We start from the raw sequence: 13,612 nt of genomic DNA on the forward strand, positions 1-13,612 counted from the left end.
TTTATTTATGTGACAGAGAGACAGCCAGCGAGAGAGGGAACACAGTAGGGGGAGTGGGAGAGGAAGAAGCAGGCTCATAGCGGAGGAGCCCGATGTGGGACTCGATCCCATAACGCCAGGATCACGCCCTGAGCTGAAGGCAGACGCTTTAACGACTGCGCTACCCAGGCGCCCCCGATTCTCTATTTCTTAATCCAACTACATGTTTGGTAGAAGAAGAAGTCAATACATGTCAACCATGAGACAGAATGAATAAAAAGACTTTTCTGGTGGGAAGAGAATCAAATGTTTCTAGAATCCACCATTCCCTGACATTCGCACATGTGCACACACCCTCTTAATTCAATCATTTTCTTTTAAACCTATAATTAAAGTTGGCCTTTGAAATAAATTATAAAGATAAAAATTGGCTCCATCTTTTGCACAAATAGCTACCACAAAGATAACTACTATGAATATGGTATCCGGATCTTATCCCAAATTTCCTAAGCCTAATCGTCCTCCGGGGGCCTGGGCACCAGAGCCGAGAAGGCCACCTCCCCTACTACGTTGCTGTCTGTGCTCTTCTCACCACTGACTGCTCTAGGGGAGGTGAGGAAGGCAAAAACAAAGGAGTATCTGCTGTGGTTACTGGCCTCACATTTATTTTTCCTTCCAGATTAAAAAAAAGAGGAAGAAAAAAAAAGGTGTCAACTTCGAGAATTCTTTTTCTTCAGAATAGTTTTATTGGTTTGCATATGGTTTGTCAACACTCAACTTTGTCTCTCCTACTCTGACACTCAAATCCATTCATTCAGAGTCTTCTTCGCCCCATATTTCATAGATGGTAATATTATTGTGTGGGTCTGCAGGTACCTCCAAGTTCTGAAGCTTGAGGTTACTGCTGGTTGCCATGACGACTTTCAGATTCCGCACCTTGGACAGGAATTTCACAAGGTCCATCTCCAGTTGGGTTAAGGTATTGAACGCATAGTCTTTGTTGGGGGAAGCATTTTGGTTTTTCTTTAGTGGAGAGCGAAATGAACAGCCTCGAAGGGCGGAAGGATTCTGCTCCTGTCAAGAAAGACAGTCAGGGTGAATAATATTGTTGCCTTTACTGGTTTTGACACAGTTCCAAGAGAGTCAGGCTCCCCTAAGAAAAGATGTTTCTAGCATTGCACTCTAGTCCAGGGATTGGCAAACTAGGGCCCGGTCTGGCCCACCAGTTGTTTTTGTAAATAAAGTTTTATTGGAACACAGCCTTGCTCGTTTATTTGCACATTACATAAGGCTGCTTTCAAGCTAAAACGGCAGAGTTGAGTCGTTGCAACAGAGACTGTATGTGTTGCAAAGCTGAAAGTGGCTACTATCTGGTCCTTTCCAGAAAAGGTTTGCCCACCCCTGCTCTATCAGTTTGGACACAGTGTCATGAAGTGTTGGGGCTGGATAGCAGAGAACATGCCGTATTTCTCTCCCTTTCCCCGTCTGAGACTTGTTCAGGCACTTCAGGGAGGAGTTGTTACTTCTTTACACCTTTATCCCTTCAGGACAGGTCTTTTCCCTTACCTGGGATAACGATAATCATTTCCATTCGGTCCAGCGACTTGTAAGAAATAATGAATTTCAACAACAACAACAATGAAACAACAAGAAATAAAGAATTTTTTTCTAGGGAAATTAAGAATCAGGGGCAGTGAATCTGTCTCTGTGAATAATTTTGACCTGAGACACACCAAGTTCTCGAATCTCTCCTTCATTAGAAAAAACCCCATTTAGGGGCGCCTGGGTGGCACAGCGGTTAAGCGTCTGCCTTTGGCTCAGGGCGTGATCCCGGTGTTATGGGATCGAGCCCCACATCAGGCTCCTCCGCTAGGAGCCTGCTTCTTCCTCTCCCACTCCCCCTGCTTGTGTTCCCTCTCTCGCTGGCTGTCTCTATCTTTGTCGAATAAATAAAGAAAAGAAAAGAAAAGAAAAGAAAAGAAAAGAAAAGAAAAGAAAAGAAAAGAAAAACCCATTTAATAGGATAAATATCAAGCCAAGCTTTTATTCAGCCAATCAACGGAAGGTCATCTTCAACCCTTAGCCCCGACCCCTGAGGGTCTGGGGACCGTCGTCTTCCCGGAGGACACGTCAGGAAATGAATGTGCCCGTGTGTCCCGGGACCACGAGGTAGGTGCCTCACATGTACTTCGTTCTACTGAACGGCCCCGCCTCTCAGGACGAGAACACCGTCCTGAGAGCCTGGCACGTCTGAGACGGAATCAGGGCGGGTAAGAAAGGGAGCCTTCCTTACCTTACTCTTCTCACTATCTCCTCGAAACTTCAGTATCACGTACAGTACAACAACAAAAAGAAGCCAGAGCCATTTGCTCCCAAGCCAGCCTTGGGCATGCTCTGGGAGATTCTGCCTGATCCGAAAGTGCCCTCCGCAAGGCACCTTCCCCTGGGGTTCTTTGACCTTCTCTCTCAGAGGAGAAAACATAAAGGCGTAGCCGCAGGAGAGGCACAGAGGCAAGAACAAGAACCATGTCAGCGTCCGCATGGTGAGCAGAGATGGGGGACGAAGTTGCTCATGGTGGGTCTGTTTGCCTGCTCACCTGGAGACTGGGTGCCTGGGGCCGGGCCGTTGGTGATGTCACAGAGCCCACTGTGATGACTTCCGGCCAGAGGGTGGTCGCCCGGGAGCAAGGCTTAAAGGGAGGTGGAGAATTGTCCAGTGGGTAGGAAGAGCGGGAGGATAGGCCTGTGGGACGCCAGCTCCCTGCCAGGACATTCTTTCTGACCCCCGGGCTCTACTGGGAGAGGCCATCACCTCTTTCTGTTTCTTGCCTGTTGAATCCAGACATGATGGTGAGCAGGGCGGACCCACACATGCCCCTGCGGGACGGAGAGCCGAGTGCGAGACAGAGGAAACCAGAGGCCACAGATCGGAGCCACTGGTGTGTTTGGCTTGGCCCACGTTTTTCCTGAACAGGATTACTTGCCAGTATTTAGATGCTGGGAGGGACTCAACTTTTAAAACCAAGATTTTTGGATCCTTTGAAAATAGGGATGATCTGATCACACCGGGCTGTTCTCTGCTGGAGTCAAATAGGCCCTCTGGGTGGCCGCGCTCTCCTCAGTCCCCACCACTCCCTCTTGCCTCCCACCTCCACTCACTGATCGTCCCTGAGTGTGCAGTGCCTGCGTTAAGGGTATAAATTACTTCATTAAAATTGTGATAAGAACAGAGTAAGAGAGTAGAACAAGGGGACGACCCTAGGTTAGGTTATGTAGGGAGGCTTTCCCGAAAAAGACATTCGGGTAGTTTGAGGGGTGATGAGGAGGTGGCTGGGTAAAACGGGGGCTGCTGACATCTGCAAGTGTGAAGACCCTGACGGGGGAAGGACCCAGCCTGTAGGACAACCGAAGCCAAAGCCGGGAGTAAAGCCAGGGCTCACTGGCCAGTGTGTGTGGAACCATCAGTTTTAAAAATGACACCAAACCGAAAGAATCTCGGAACACAAAGCGGCTTATACCTGGTTCCCCCGTGTCATCTGATTCAGAGTCTGTCCCTAGGAATGAAATGTTCTGCTATCATCAAGGATCCACTGGGGGCCCTCCCTGTGCCTCGAACTGTGTTGAGCTCTGGGCATTGAGCAAGAAGTTTCGTAGGACTGCTTGAAACCACAGGGGAAAGCAACTCCTCCACGCGCACAGCTCATGGTAAGGCGGAAGCCTTCCTGCAGGAGGTGGTCCGAGCGGGGCTTGCAGGGGCGCAAATCCAAAGGGCTGATTAGAAAAGTGGGCGGTTAAGTACATCCGTTCCTCACGAGGGGCTCCTTCGTAGCTGCTCCTTCGGGAAGCAGCTGGCCGGTATCTCTCCCACGTGCTAGAGGGGGTGCCCCGTGACCCTTGGGGGCTCATCCTTGGAACGGAGACTCTTGTGGAGACTCACGTGGCTCTTGTGGGAGTCGGCCCTGTTGCCGAGCTACGGCTACAGAGCATTTTGGGGTGGCCCCGAGTCTGAGCGTACCCTGTATTTTAAGTCACCCCCCCCCCCCCCGTAGTGCTCTAAAATGAGGTGGCCATGGTGCGATGCAGTGAGGGGCACAGACTTCACGTCCAGATGACCCCGCGCAACGGGAACGCTCGGGAAATTTCGTCCCACCTGATTGTTCTTAGTTGTTAATGTTGACGTAGATTTCATGATAGGAATCCCACTGTTTTGGTTTATATTGTGTTCAAAAGTCTAAAGCACTTTTCAACAAAAGGAGGGCAAGTGGAAAAGCAGGTAAGAAGCAGAAAGATCTTTGCGCCAAGACGCTCTCTGGGTCAAAAGGCAAGAACGGGTTCACAGTGTTGAGCGGCAATCTTCTCAGTTTTATTTCTTGGAAATGAAAGACCGTGGACAGCCCGCGTGTGGGAGCGCTGGCCCTCCCGTGTGCCTCCCAGCTCGCAGCCCGGCTCAGGCCCTGCGGGGCGGGCAGAGGCGGCAGGAGCCCGCGGGCGCTCCGCCTTCTCTGGCCCACACCCGCCCGGGGGAAGCCTGGCTCAGCTTCCCCTGACTTACCCACCTGGCAGGTGGCTGCGGGAGACGGCTCGGCTCTGACCTGACACGAGCTGTGACCGCGTGCGCAGTGCCGCAAGGAGGGAGGTGCTCGCCAGCCCTTCTGTGGGTCCGTGAGCCCCAGGAGACGAAGCCCATCAAGGGCTCAGCTCTTCAGGGGGGCCCTCAACACAGCAGCAGCTCAGAGCCATCACTGCCCTGCGCTGCTTCTCCCGTGTCCCGGGCATCCAACCAGGCCCGGGGGGGCCCCGGGCAAACACTGTCCGCCACCAGAAGGACAAGTGTCGCCCCTCGGACCTCTGAGGACTCGATGCCTTGCTAGACACGAAAGGCTGGAGGGCATTTCCACAGCAAGCTCCCCTCCGGGGGCTGCGGGGCTCTCAGGGGGAAGGCGCGGGCAGGCCAGAGGTGGGGTGAGAGGCTGAGGCGCTGGCCTGGCTGCCGGGGGTGCAAGGGCGGGGAGGGGGTGACATGCCGAGCTTGGAGGGGACCTTGAGGGGAAGCAGGCGGGCTGAGCTGCTCAAGTTTTGATGCTAGGGACACTGTGACTGGGTCACGGGGAAAAACTGGAGACAGTCAAAAGAATCCCCGCAGCATAAAATAAAGGCTACAATTAGGGAAATTGAAGTTGGCAGAATAATGGCTGGAACGTAAAAAATGCAACCTAGGAAACGGTTTAAGCGGGCTGTATAGGAAATGGGTCAGGAAAAGAAAATGGGCAAATCAGGTTTGTTCTGGAAAAGTCCACAACAAAAATTTACTGACGTGCATAAAATTCTAATTAAAATGCTTTTCTATTCATAGCAGAGACGCCTTGGGGCCGAGCTTCCCACTGCTCGGACACAGAGGACATGGGGATATGGTCCTCCCACCCAGGCCTCTGGCCCTCCTCCCGGGCTCCTTCTCTTACGTGTTGATGGAAACCAGCCAGTCCCGTCCACACACAACCGGCTCTAGAAAGCCGTGCTGACGTGGGGTATCCCCGGCTCTTAATTCGCCGTCCCAGGGGACATTTCAATGTCTGACATCAGCATACGCTACGGACAGGTAACAGACACCAATTTCACAGAGAATTCCCTTCATCTGAGAGAAAAGGGAACGCATAACATGGAAACGCTCTGATCGCCATCAGTAGAGAAGCTGTCATTTTCTTACTAAAACATTACGGAAGAGAGAAAAATACAGACAGATGAGAGAAAAGGCAGACTTGCTTTATTTTTCTATCAAACCCTCAGGTGCCCAACAAAAAGGCTTTCATCTTGAAAGTGATAAAGGAAGCTCCCTAAATACTCGACTGGCGAGGCCACGGCTCCGCTGGGGGCGGGGCAGGGCCCGCAGACAGACAGACGCATGGGCACAGTGCATTTAAAGCTCACTTTCTAAAGTACAGTTTCGCCTGGCCTGTTTCACTGTTGGCAGCAAAATCATGAAAATTTTAGGCAAAATGGGCCAACCGCACACCCCAGGGAATCTGGAGTCTTTATTTCGGGCATAGAAAGTGCAGCCAATGCATCTTACTGAGCCGTGAGGTGGGGATGAGCCTGTGGGAGGGGGCGGGCAGGGCCCAGCACGTCACGGCGGGAACCCGCACACCTCACAAGCAAGAGCGACCACGCCATCTCCGGGGTTTGGGAGCACAGCTTTATAACTCGGCGCAAACGGAGAGCTAGCAGAGGACGGGGCCCAGTAACGCCCACACCGCCTGCGTCGCGAGCAGCGCAGCTCGGGCTTCAGAAGCAGTAGGACGTGTGGGTGACCCAGTGGGCTGACTCCTCCTTGGAGCGCTTGGCGGAGCTATGAGTCGTGAAAAGGGACTTGTAAGCTTCCGATTCTTCGCTGTCGGCAATGGACCTCTTTGTGGCTCCACACAGAGGCTTCCCGACTTTTCCAGAAGAGCTCCCATTTGCTGCTGGAAGAACGAAAAGCCAAGTACTTTAAGGTTGGGCCTACAGATCACTCCAAATATCACATTCTTAAAAAGGAACAAAAGTCCGTTAATCTCAGGAATTTTCCTCTTCCTTTCTTGGGATAAATGTCAAAGTACATCATCTCAACGGCCAACTCCTAAAAACAGACGAAGCTACTCATTAACGTCTATCATCGAAACCCACACCAATAACTGGTTGCTATATTCTCCACTCTGGGCCCAGCCCCGCGAACGCTGTGGATCAGATCGTCCTCATGAGGGCTGCTATCAGCCTGTCTCACAGGAGCAAGAGCAGAAGTACCAGGAGGCCGGGTCACCTACCCCAGGCCAGGTGGCAACTCCGTGTAGGGTGGGGACTGGAATCCATTAAGCATTGTGGGTGCCACTCATAAGATTACATCTCCTTTTATCTAATAATAAACCTGTGTTTCCTTTCTGTGAAGTAAGTATTTTCTTTGAGCTAAAGGCAGCGAGGAGAAACGCACTGAGCTCTGGGCTATGTGTCAAACAGCCCTCTGACACTTGGCCAAGAGGCGGGAAAAGGGAAGGCTGGCTCCGAGTGCCACATGTGGTGCACACAGAACCCCAGCCTTAACGGCATAGAGAACATTCCCGCCCACCGCCCCGAGCCTCAGGCCGCTAACCAGTCTCCGCGGTAAGTGTGAGTCCAGCTCCCTGTGCAGCCTCGGTAGCTTGGCACCAAACGCACCCTCAACAAAAAAACAATTAGCATCTATGCCCAGACTCCTTCAACCCAGCTTTGGGCTAGAGTGACTGTTTCTTGGCCTCCAAGAGCTCAATGAACTACTGAGAAACATGACTTAGATGAGCTCGAGCTTTCGAATTCACTCGAATTCACTCCAGTAGAGCTGTGACATCACCACCTAGTTTAGCAGCCCTCTGAACAGCTCCCCGTGGTCTCAGTAGGACCCACCCGCACTTTTGGGAGCTGAGCTGGCTTTCTTCTCTTTAGAATCAAGGTTGGTTTCCTCAGGCTTCCCTGTCTTAATTTTTGATGGCCCTGGAGATTCTGTTAAAAAAAAAAAAGGTAAGTCAAACAAAAACAAAGCGATAAAGCATGAACTTTTGAAAGAAACAGCTCCACAGCCTTATTTTTGCTAAAACAAGGACCTCTTTTAGTGTCTTACCTTCACTGACACCTGGCTTTGAGACAGACTCTGGCGCCTTGGGTTTCTTTGCTTTCTGTAAAAAGAAAGAGCAAACCGGAGATGTGCTTGCACTCTATTCCGGTGTGAGTGTGGCTGCCGCCGTCCGGGGCCCCGCCGACAGGCTGCTGCAGTCCATCCAAGCAGGTGCTAAACCCCGACCCTTGGCATGTGTTTCCAGGTACGCGCTTCTGCTCACTCAGGAATATAGCCGGAGAGATCCGCCTGGTTCTCTATTTATATTCCAAAAACCACATTCACAGAAATCTTAAATGAAGACGCCAGATTTCCGTGATAACCATGTTACCGATGACTGGTGTACAAAGAGCAGTTCAGCACGTAATGAAGTCCAGATGGACACCTGAAGTCCAGCCAGCACAAGAATGTACCAACTCTAACCCACTTCAGTCACTCTGCTCAGAGCTGTCAAACTGCTCTCAGACTTGAGGCTAGGGACGCCTGGCTGGCTCAGTTGAAGAGAGTGCAACTCTTGATCATGGGGTCATGGGTTCGAGCCCCACGCTGGGGGTAGAGTTTACTAAGAAAAAATAAACTTAAAAAAAAAAAAGAACTTGACACTAGGCTAAAGGACACTTTAGAGAATTCTCCAAAACTCTGGATTACTCCTGTTAGGTTTTTAGGCACTAGAGTTCTGTCACTCATAACACATTGGTCAGCAAAAATGTAAGAAATGAAATTAACCATTCTAAAATCACATGGCTGTGCTGGAACGGATTCAGAGCACAGACAGAAGGATGTTTATTCCGAGAATTTAACTCGCACTTTCCTACGTATCCAAAAGGTGGCGCTAAAGACACACGGCCTAGTTATTGCAGCAGGCCGCCGTCACTGGAAAATATGGGGACCAGACCTTCCGCAGGCACTGGCCTTGAACCTGTAACACAGACTCGCAGAGAGACTTGCAATGCTTGTACACAAGGTAAAAACTGCCTGTTTGTTTCACACACGCAAGGCACACACTCAGATCCATGAGGACGAGACAACTGTGGATTTCCAAGCCTTTCCTGCACAGCTGAGGTGCTATAAAAAGCAAGAGCAGTAAGAAGTTAGGAAATGCCGTGTCCTGTCTTCGGCTGAGAGCATATTTGGGAAATATTTTGGTATCCTGGTAGCAGTAGCTAAGAGGCATTCCCAGAAGCTGCAGTGAGTATTTTGCGGAGAGGGGTGTGTGGGCCCCACTGGGCTTTGAACACCTCGGCAGGAACTCTGGGCCTGGTGACGACTCACCACAGTGGCACCGTTAATGACCATACGGACACCAGCAGCTTCCTCTGAAACACATTTTTTCCCCTTCGTGCTTTTTAAAAACGGAGTTAGATCAATGACAGCAAGGAAGAACAAGCAGATCCTTTTTGATAACTCAAAAATATCTCAAGCTTTTTTCTTTTTTGCTCATACAATAACAAAATCAGTCCTTTAGAAAACCAACGGAGAACGAGTGCACTTCTATTCCAGGGGGACAGGGTCCTGCTCTTTCCTCTATGGTGATTAAAAAACACATAACTGACAAATCTTAATCCCTACACTACTGGTAAACACACGCCACACAGAGGAAGGCTATTTTCCCCCACAACTTTAAGTCCTCAGGACACAAATGAATTTTCTAATACTTCTAGCATTCCTCTTAGTTGGGATCACAAAATTTCTCCCACATTTACCCTGAACCTCACTTCTTTTTTATTATTTTTAATTTTATAATTTAAAATTATTTTTTAAAATTATTTTTTTTTAACAATCTCTATACCCAACGTGGGGAACTCGCAACCCTGAGATCTAGAGTCGTGTGCTCTATGGACTGAGCCAGCCAGGCGCCCCTAATTTTTTTTAAAGAATGAAAAGTTTGCTGTTCACAAAAGATCATAACGATCACCTGTAAATACTTAAGAAATAACAAAGTTTGCTGCTGGATCCAGAATGGATGGCACACAGCATGACTTCTTAGCTGAGGAACTGTTGAGCCTGGTCATTATGTCAAATCATGAGGCAATGAACCCACTTAATGGGATCCTAAACCCAGGGCCACAAAACAAAGCCTTCCCGTCCCGCATCCATGCAGAGCTTTGGTCGCAGCCGTGGGTCCGGGCACTGGCCTCTGTTCCGGAGAGCCAAGGCAGCCCTCACAGCTAGGGGGACTCAGGAAGGCGGGGCGCGGCTCCCAGTCGTGGAAGGCTGCTTAGCCCCTCGCTACCTGAGGTGCCTCAGCAATGGGTGGGGATCGCAGGCTCCCGGGCCCCCCGGATCTCCAGGGGACCCCCAGGACATTCAGACATGGGCAGCAGAGGCTCTCCAGATGTGCTTTCCACTTCGACTGTACAAGCTTTATACACCCAGGGCATACTCTTAAAGTCAGCGCGGCGGCGGCGGCTGCCCCTCCCCCGGCTGCATCCGGGCGCCATCTTGGTGACCCTCCTGAGCACGCCCGCCCCACGCAGGTGCTGTCACCAGCCCCACATCAGAATGAAGCAGCTGAGTGGAGGAGGGCAGAACCGCTGTGCCCCACAGTGAGCCCTGACTGGAACCCTTCTAGAGCCCAGGCCCTTCGAGGTTGTAAAAAGCGCCTCAATCACTGCACGCCCGAAAGCCGCCCCCAGCCGTGCAGTTCGGGGGTTCGCCACTGGCCCGGCAGCACCTGAAGACTCCAGGGAGGGGAGGGGTGGACCCCAGGGCCCTGTTACCTTCCCCAGCTTCGTCCTCAGCCGCCTCTCCTCCATCCGACTCTTCAGCGTTTCCACGTCCTCCTTGGTGCCATTGAGCACGATGACGTCGTCCTCCTGGAAGGCAGCCCCACACTGCAGAGGGCAGAACACAGAAGCCACTCCATCACCACGTGGAGGGCAGCTCAGCTACCCCCCAGACGTCCCCCCGAGCCCAACCACTGCTCTGCGAACCCTAGGGAGCTTCCCGCCTGTACCCTGGCTTAGCCCGCTTCTGAGTGTGAGCCCAGCTTTGGCAAGTGCTGTGTTCGAGCCAGCGCGGCAGGCCCGAGGGCTAACCCTGAAAGGGCCTGCCTGGCTCTGGGAACCGGGAGGGTGCCCATCATTTCCTAACTACATCGGGCTTCTTCCCATGCAGGCCGGGCCCGCGGCCCCAACCTCCAGGTGTGCGGGAGAAGGGCTCCGTGCACAGCCGCTGGCAGCTGGGGGGCGTTCAGGGGAAGTCTGCGGCCAGGACCCCAGTATCTATTCCGCACTCGCTGCTGGTTCATCTTAGGAGGACGCGCTCCACCAGAGCCTGTGCTGTGCCCTCTGCACACCGAGGGCCCTGGGCCGGAAGGGAAGAAACCCGCAGAGCTTCCCCCAAATGGAGCAGACGTTCTCCAGCGTGACCCGGCATCAGGGTCTCCAGCAGCGAGGGGACCCTCAGCTGGTGTCCGATTCGGGAGCTCCGGGGTGGTGGGGGCATCACCTGCATTTCGCACCTGTTCTCAGGCGATGCAGATGCTGCCTCGGGGGAACCCTGCTTTGAGAACCCCCGCTCCAGCATTCGGGAAGATTGCCAACTGGGGGAACCCGGCTCCATCGCAGCTGCCGGCGGGGGGGGGGAACCCTGCTCTGAGAACCCCCACTCCAGCATCCAGGAAGATGGCCAACTGGGGGAACCGGCTCCATCCCAGCAGAAAAGCGGAAGGACCTGTCTGGAGGCCGGAGCAGCACTTCAGCTCTCTCCTGGGCCGCTGCCCACTGTCATTCCCACGGGAGGCGGATTGGGGGGGCGTATCCTGCATTTTCAAGGGCCCCCCTGGGGACCTGCCCCGCTGAGGAAGGATCTGAGCCAGCATCTGTTTTGTTCTGTGTTCTTCCTCCTATTGTGGGTCCCAAGGCCCAGACACACCCGTGGATTCTCGACCTCAGTTACCACATCTGTTAAATGGGCAGTAAACTGAACTCCCAGCATGGTCCGGATGAGGCAGGAATTCAGGGTGATGGTGCAGGGAGCGCAGCACAGGACTGGGCACCGACCGTCAACCACTATGGGCTACAGCTGCGGGTCTGCGCTTTCCTGGAGGACAGCGACCTATCCTGACACAGACCATCTCCAGGACACATCTCTGCATTTCTAACTAGCTTCCCTGGGCGAAACCTCACACACACGTGGCTGCATGTGTCTTGCTGGGGAAAGTGGGCCTCTGTGTCCCTTCATGGAGGAAGAGCACATGAATTCCTGCGGACGCCTCCCCGGTCTGTGTCCCTTACCATCGGCCACACAGCCTTACTAGCCTGCTGGGATAAATGTGAGCCTTGAGCATGACGTGCTGACGCCAGTGAGGCCTCGAAAGCCTACCATGGCCGGGACAGGAGCGGCCACAGACCTACTGCTCCCACAAGCTCTTTTCTACAACACATTCTTAGCACAAAACGCTGAAGCGCTCTTCTTAAAAGCTTCCAAGCTCTTCCCGGCACTTCCCAACACACAGGAGAGCCAGTGGACACGCACTGACCCCCAGGTGCTGTCTTAGCTCGGTTATTTACCGTGGTTCTCCCCTCCAAAACCCACCGCACAGGCCAAGGCCCCTCCTTTCCTAGGAGGGATCTGGTAAGATGTCACAAAGGAAGAGACCCCCCTCCCCAATCAGGGCCACAGAGAAGTCCTATGAACAACAGAAGGGGGCTGTTGTGGCACCTAGCTGGAACTGCCTTGGAGGAAAAGGAGCTTGTTTTTCGCCATCACTGCAGGGAGGCCTCCAGGCTCTGCAGGAGGAGGCCCCCTGGGAAGCCCCACGCTGTGGGAGATTTGGGTAGAGCCTTCCCTTGGGGGACCTCCTTCTTGGGCAGGGAATGAAAAGGGATCCGCAGGAACAGAATCAGGTGGTGGATACAGCCCAGCGGGGCTGGGGCGATGGCGTCAATAACCCTCCTGAGCACACAACCAAGAGGCAGAAAGAAGTCCCCATTTGTTCCATTAGCCTGCCCCCCTCTCCTTCCCCGCTCGGGGTTTCTGCGGCTGATTTCCACCAGTTCCCGGCACCCCCTTTCCTGGAGCGTCAGCAGCCTCTCTCCTCTACATGTGACTGCTCAGTTGTCTAGATAGGACTGTGGACCCCGTTCTACCTACAGGTGTGCTGCGTTGTGCCTGGAAAGCTGAATTAGCCACTAACCATAAAAAGTCGGGAACCTCTCACACTAAACATCGAGACATCTTGCTTTCTCTCCCAAATTCAAAAGATCCATTAACACTAAACCGACACTCTCAAGAACTCAACTGCTGCGACCTGAGCGGGGCTGCCCCCTAGAGCCTGGGGACATGACCCTCCCACTGGCGGCAGGCCCTGTCATGCTCCTGGTGTGTGCCTGACCCTGGCAGCTTCTGCCAGACCCCAGGAACTTGGGTGAGCAGCCCATCCCGTGGGAGCAAGTGAAGCCAGTGCAGGAGGCAGATTCCCATGCACAGTGCCAGCTGCCAGGCTGGGGCTCTTCTCTACGGACTGAAGGGTTGAGGGAGGGTTACTTTCGGCAGTGAGGGCAGGGCTGCAGCAAAGACACAGCTGACCCAAACGGATGGACCTCTCTCTGTTCATAAGGGAAAAACACCCATATTTTCCGGCAAATGTATTATTCTATGTGTACGATTACTGCACAGTTGAAATCATGTATTTGTTTTAAATTAGCTTCCTTTTATCACTTATAACTTAGATGTCCCAAAAATGGGGGAAATGGTTAAAGAAATCACAATACATTCTTAAAAACGAAGGCCAGATAGTTATTTCAGAGTTTCTGACAATGTAGAAAGCGCTTGGTAAGCTGAAAGAAAAAAACTACAAATTATATGTCCATGACCTCTGGATATTAGCTTTTTTTTTTTTTTAAAGCATTAGGAAAAAAAGCCAGCAGGAAAGTGCTGAGGGAACAGGGGCAGAATCACAGTAACAGGCTGCTCTACTGTAGGCCTGTATCACAGACAAATGGAAGAGCGGTTTCGCACGCTCTGTTCTCGCAGACACTATCTGCACGAACACCCAACGGCACGCATCTC

The 13,612-nt window shown here is 52.4% G+C and overlaps 2 protein-coding genes across 3 annotated transcripts in view; both read right to left on the minus strand.

Annotated features, from left to right (window-relative positions):
• Positions 1-694: 694 nt before the first annotated feature.
• On the minus strand, positions 695-3,151 carry LOC123799391 (protein FAM209-like). The gene is made up of 2 exons (XM_045808467.2): positions 2,273-3,151; positions 695-1,053 (listed from the first exon to the last, which is right to left on the minus strand). Exons 1-2 carry the CDS (start codon positions 2,519-2,521, stop codon positions 790-792), a joined length of 513 nt encoding a protein of 170 aa, XP_045664423.1. The 5' UTR covers positions 2,522-3,151; the 3' UTR covers positions 695-789.
• A 2,567-nt stretch (positions 3,152-5,718) lies between these two features.
• The window catches only part of RTF2 (replication termination factor 2), a 40,284-nt gene continuing 32,390 nt past the window's right edge, over positions 5,719-13,612 (minus strand). The window contains exons 6-9 of one of the 2 annotated variants that reach the window (XM_045808430.2): positions 10,318-10,431; positions 7,604-7,658; positions 7,390-7,485; positions 5,719-6,434 (exon numbers count right to left, since the gene is read on the minus strand). In XM_045808430.2, coding sequence (XP_045664386.1) covers positions 6,259-6,434; positions 7,390-7,485; positions 7,604-7,658; positions 10,318-10,431 — 441 coding nt within the window. In that variant the 3' untranslated portion in view covers positions 5,719-6,258. Of the gene's footprint in view, positions 6,438-7,389; positions 7,486-7,603; positions 7,659-10,317; positions 10,432-13,612 lie in introns of both variants that reach the window. The other variant, XM_045808429.1, reaches the window with a different exon arrangement.

The sequence above is a fragment of the Ursus americanus genome, chromosome 22, assembly GCF_024610735.1.
Source record: "Ursus americanus isolate L20-20 chromosome 22, mUrsAme1.1.p, whole genome shotgun sequence".
NCBI lineage: Eukaryota > Metazoa > Chordata > Mammalia > Carnivora > Ursidae > Ursus > Ursus americanus.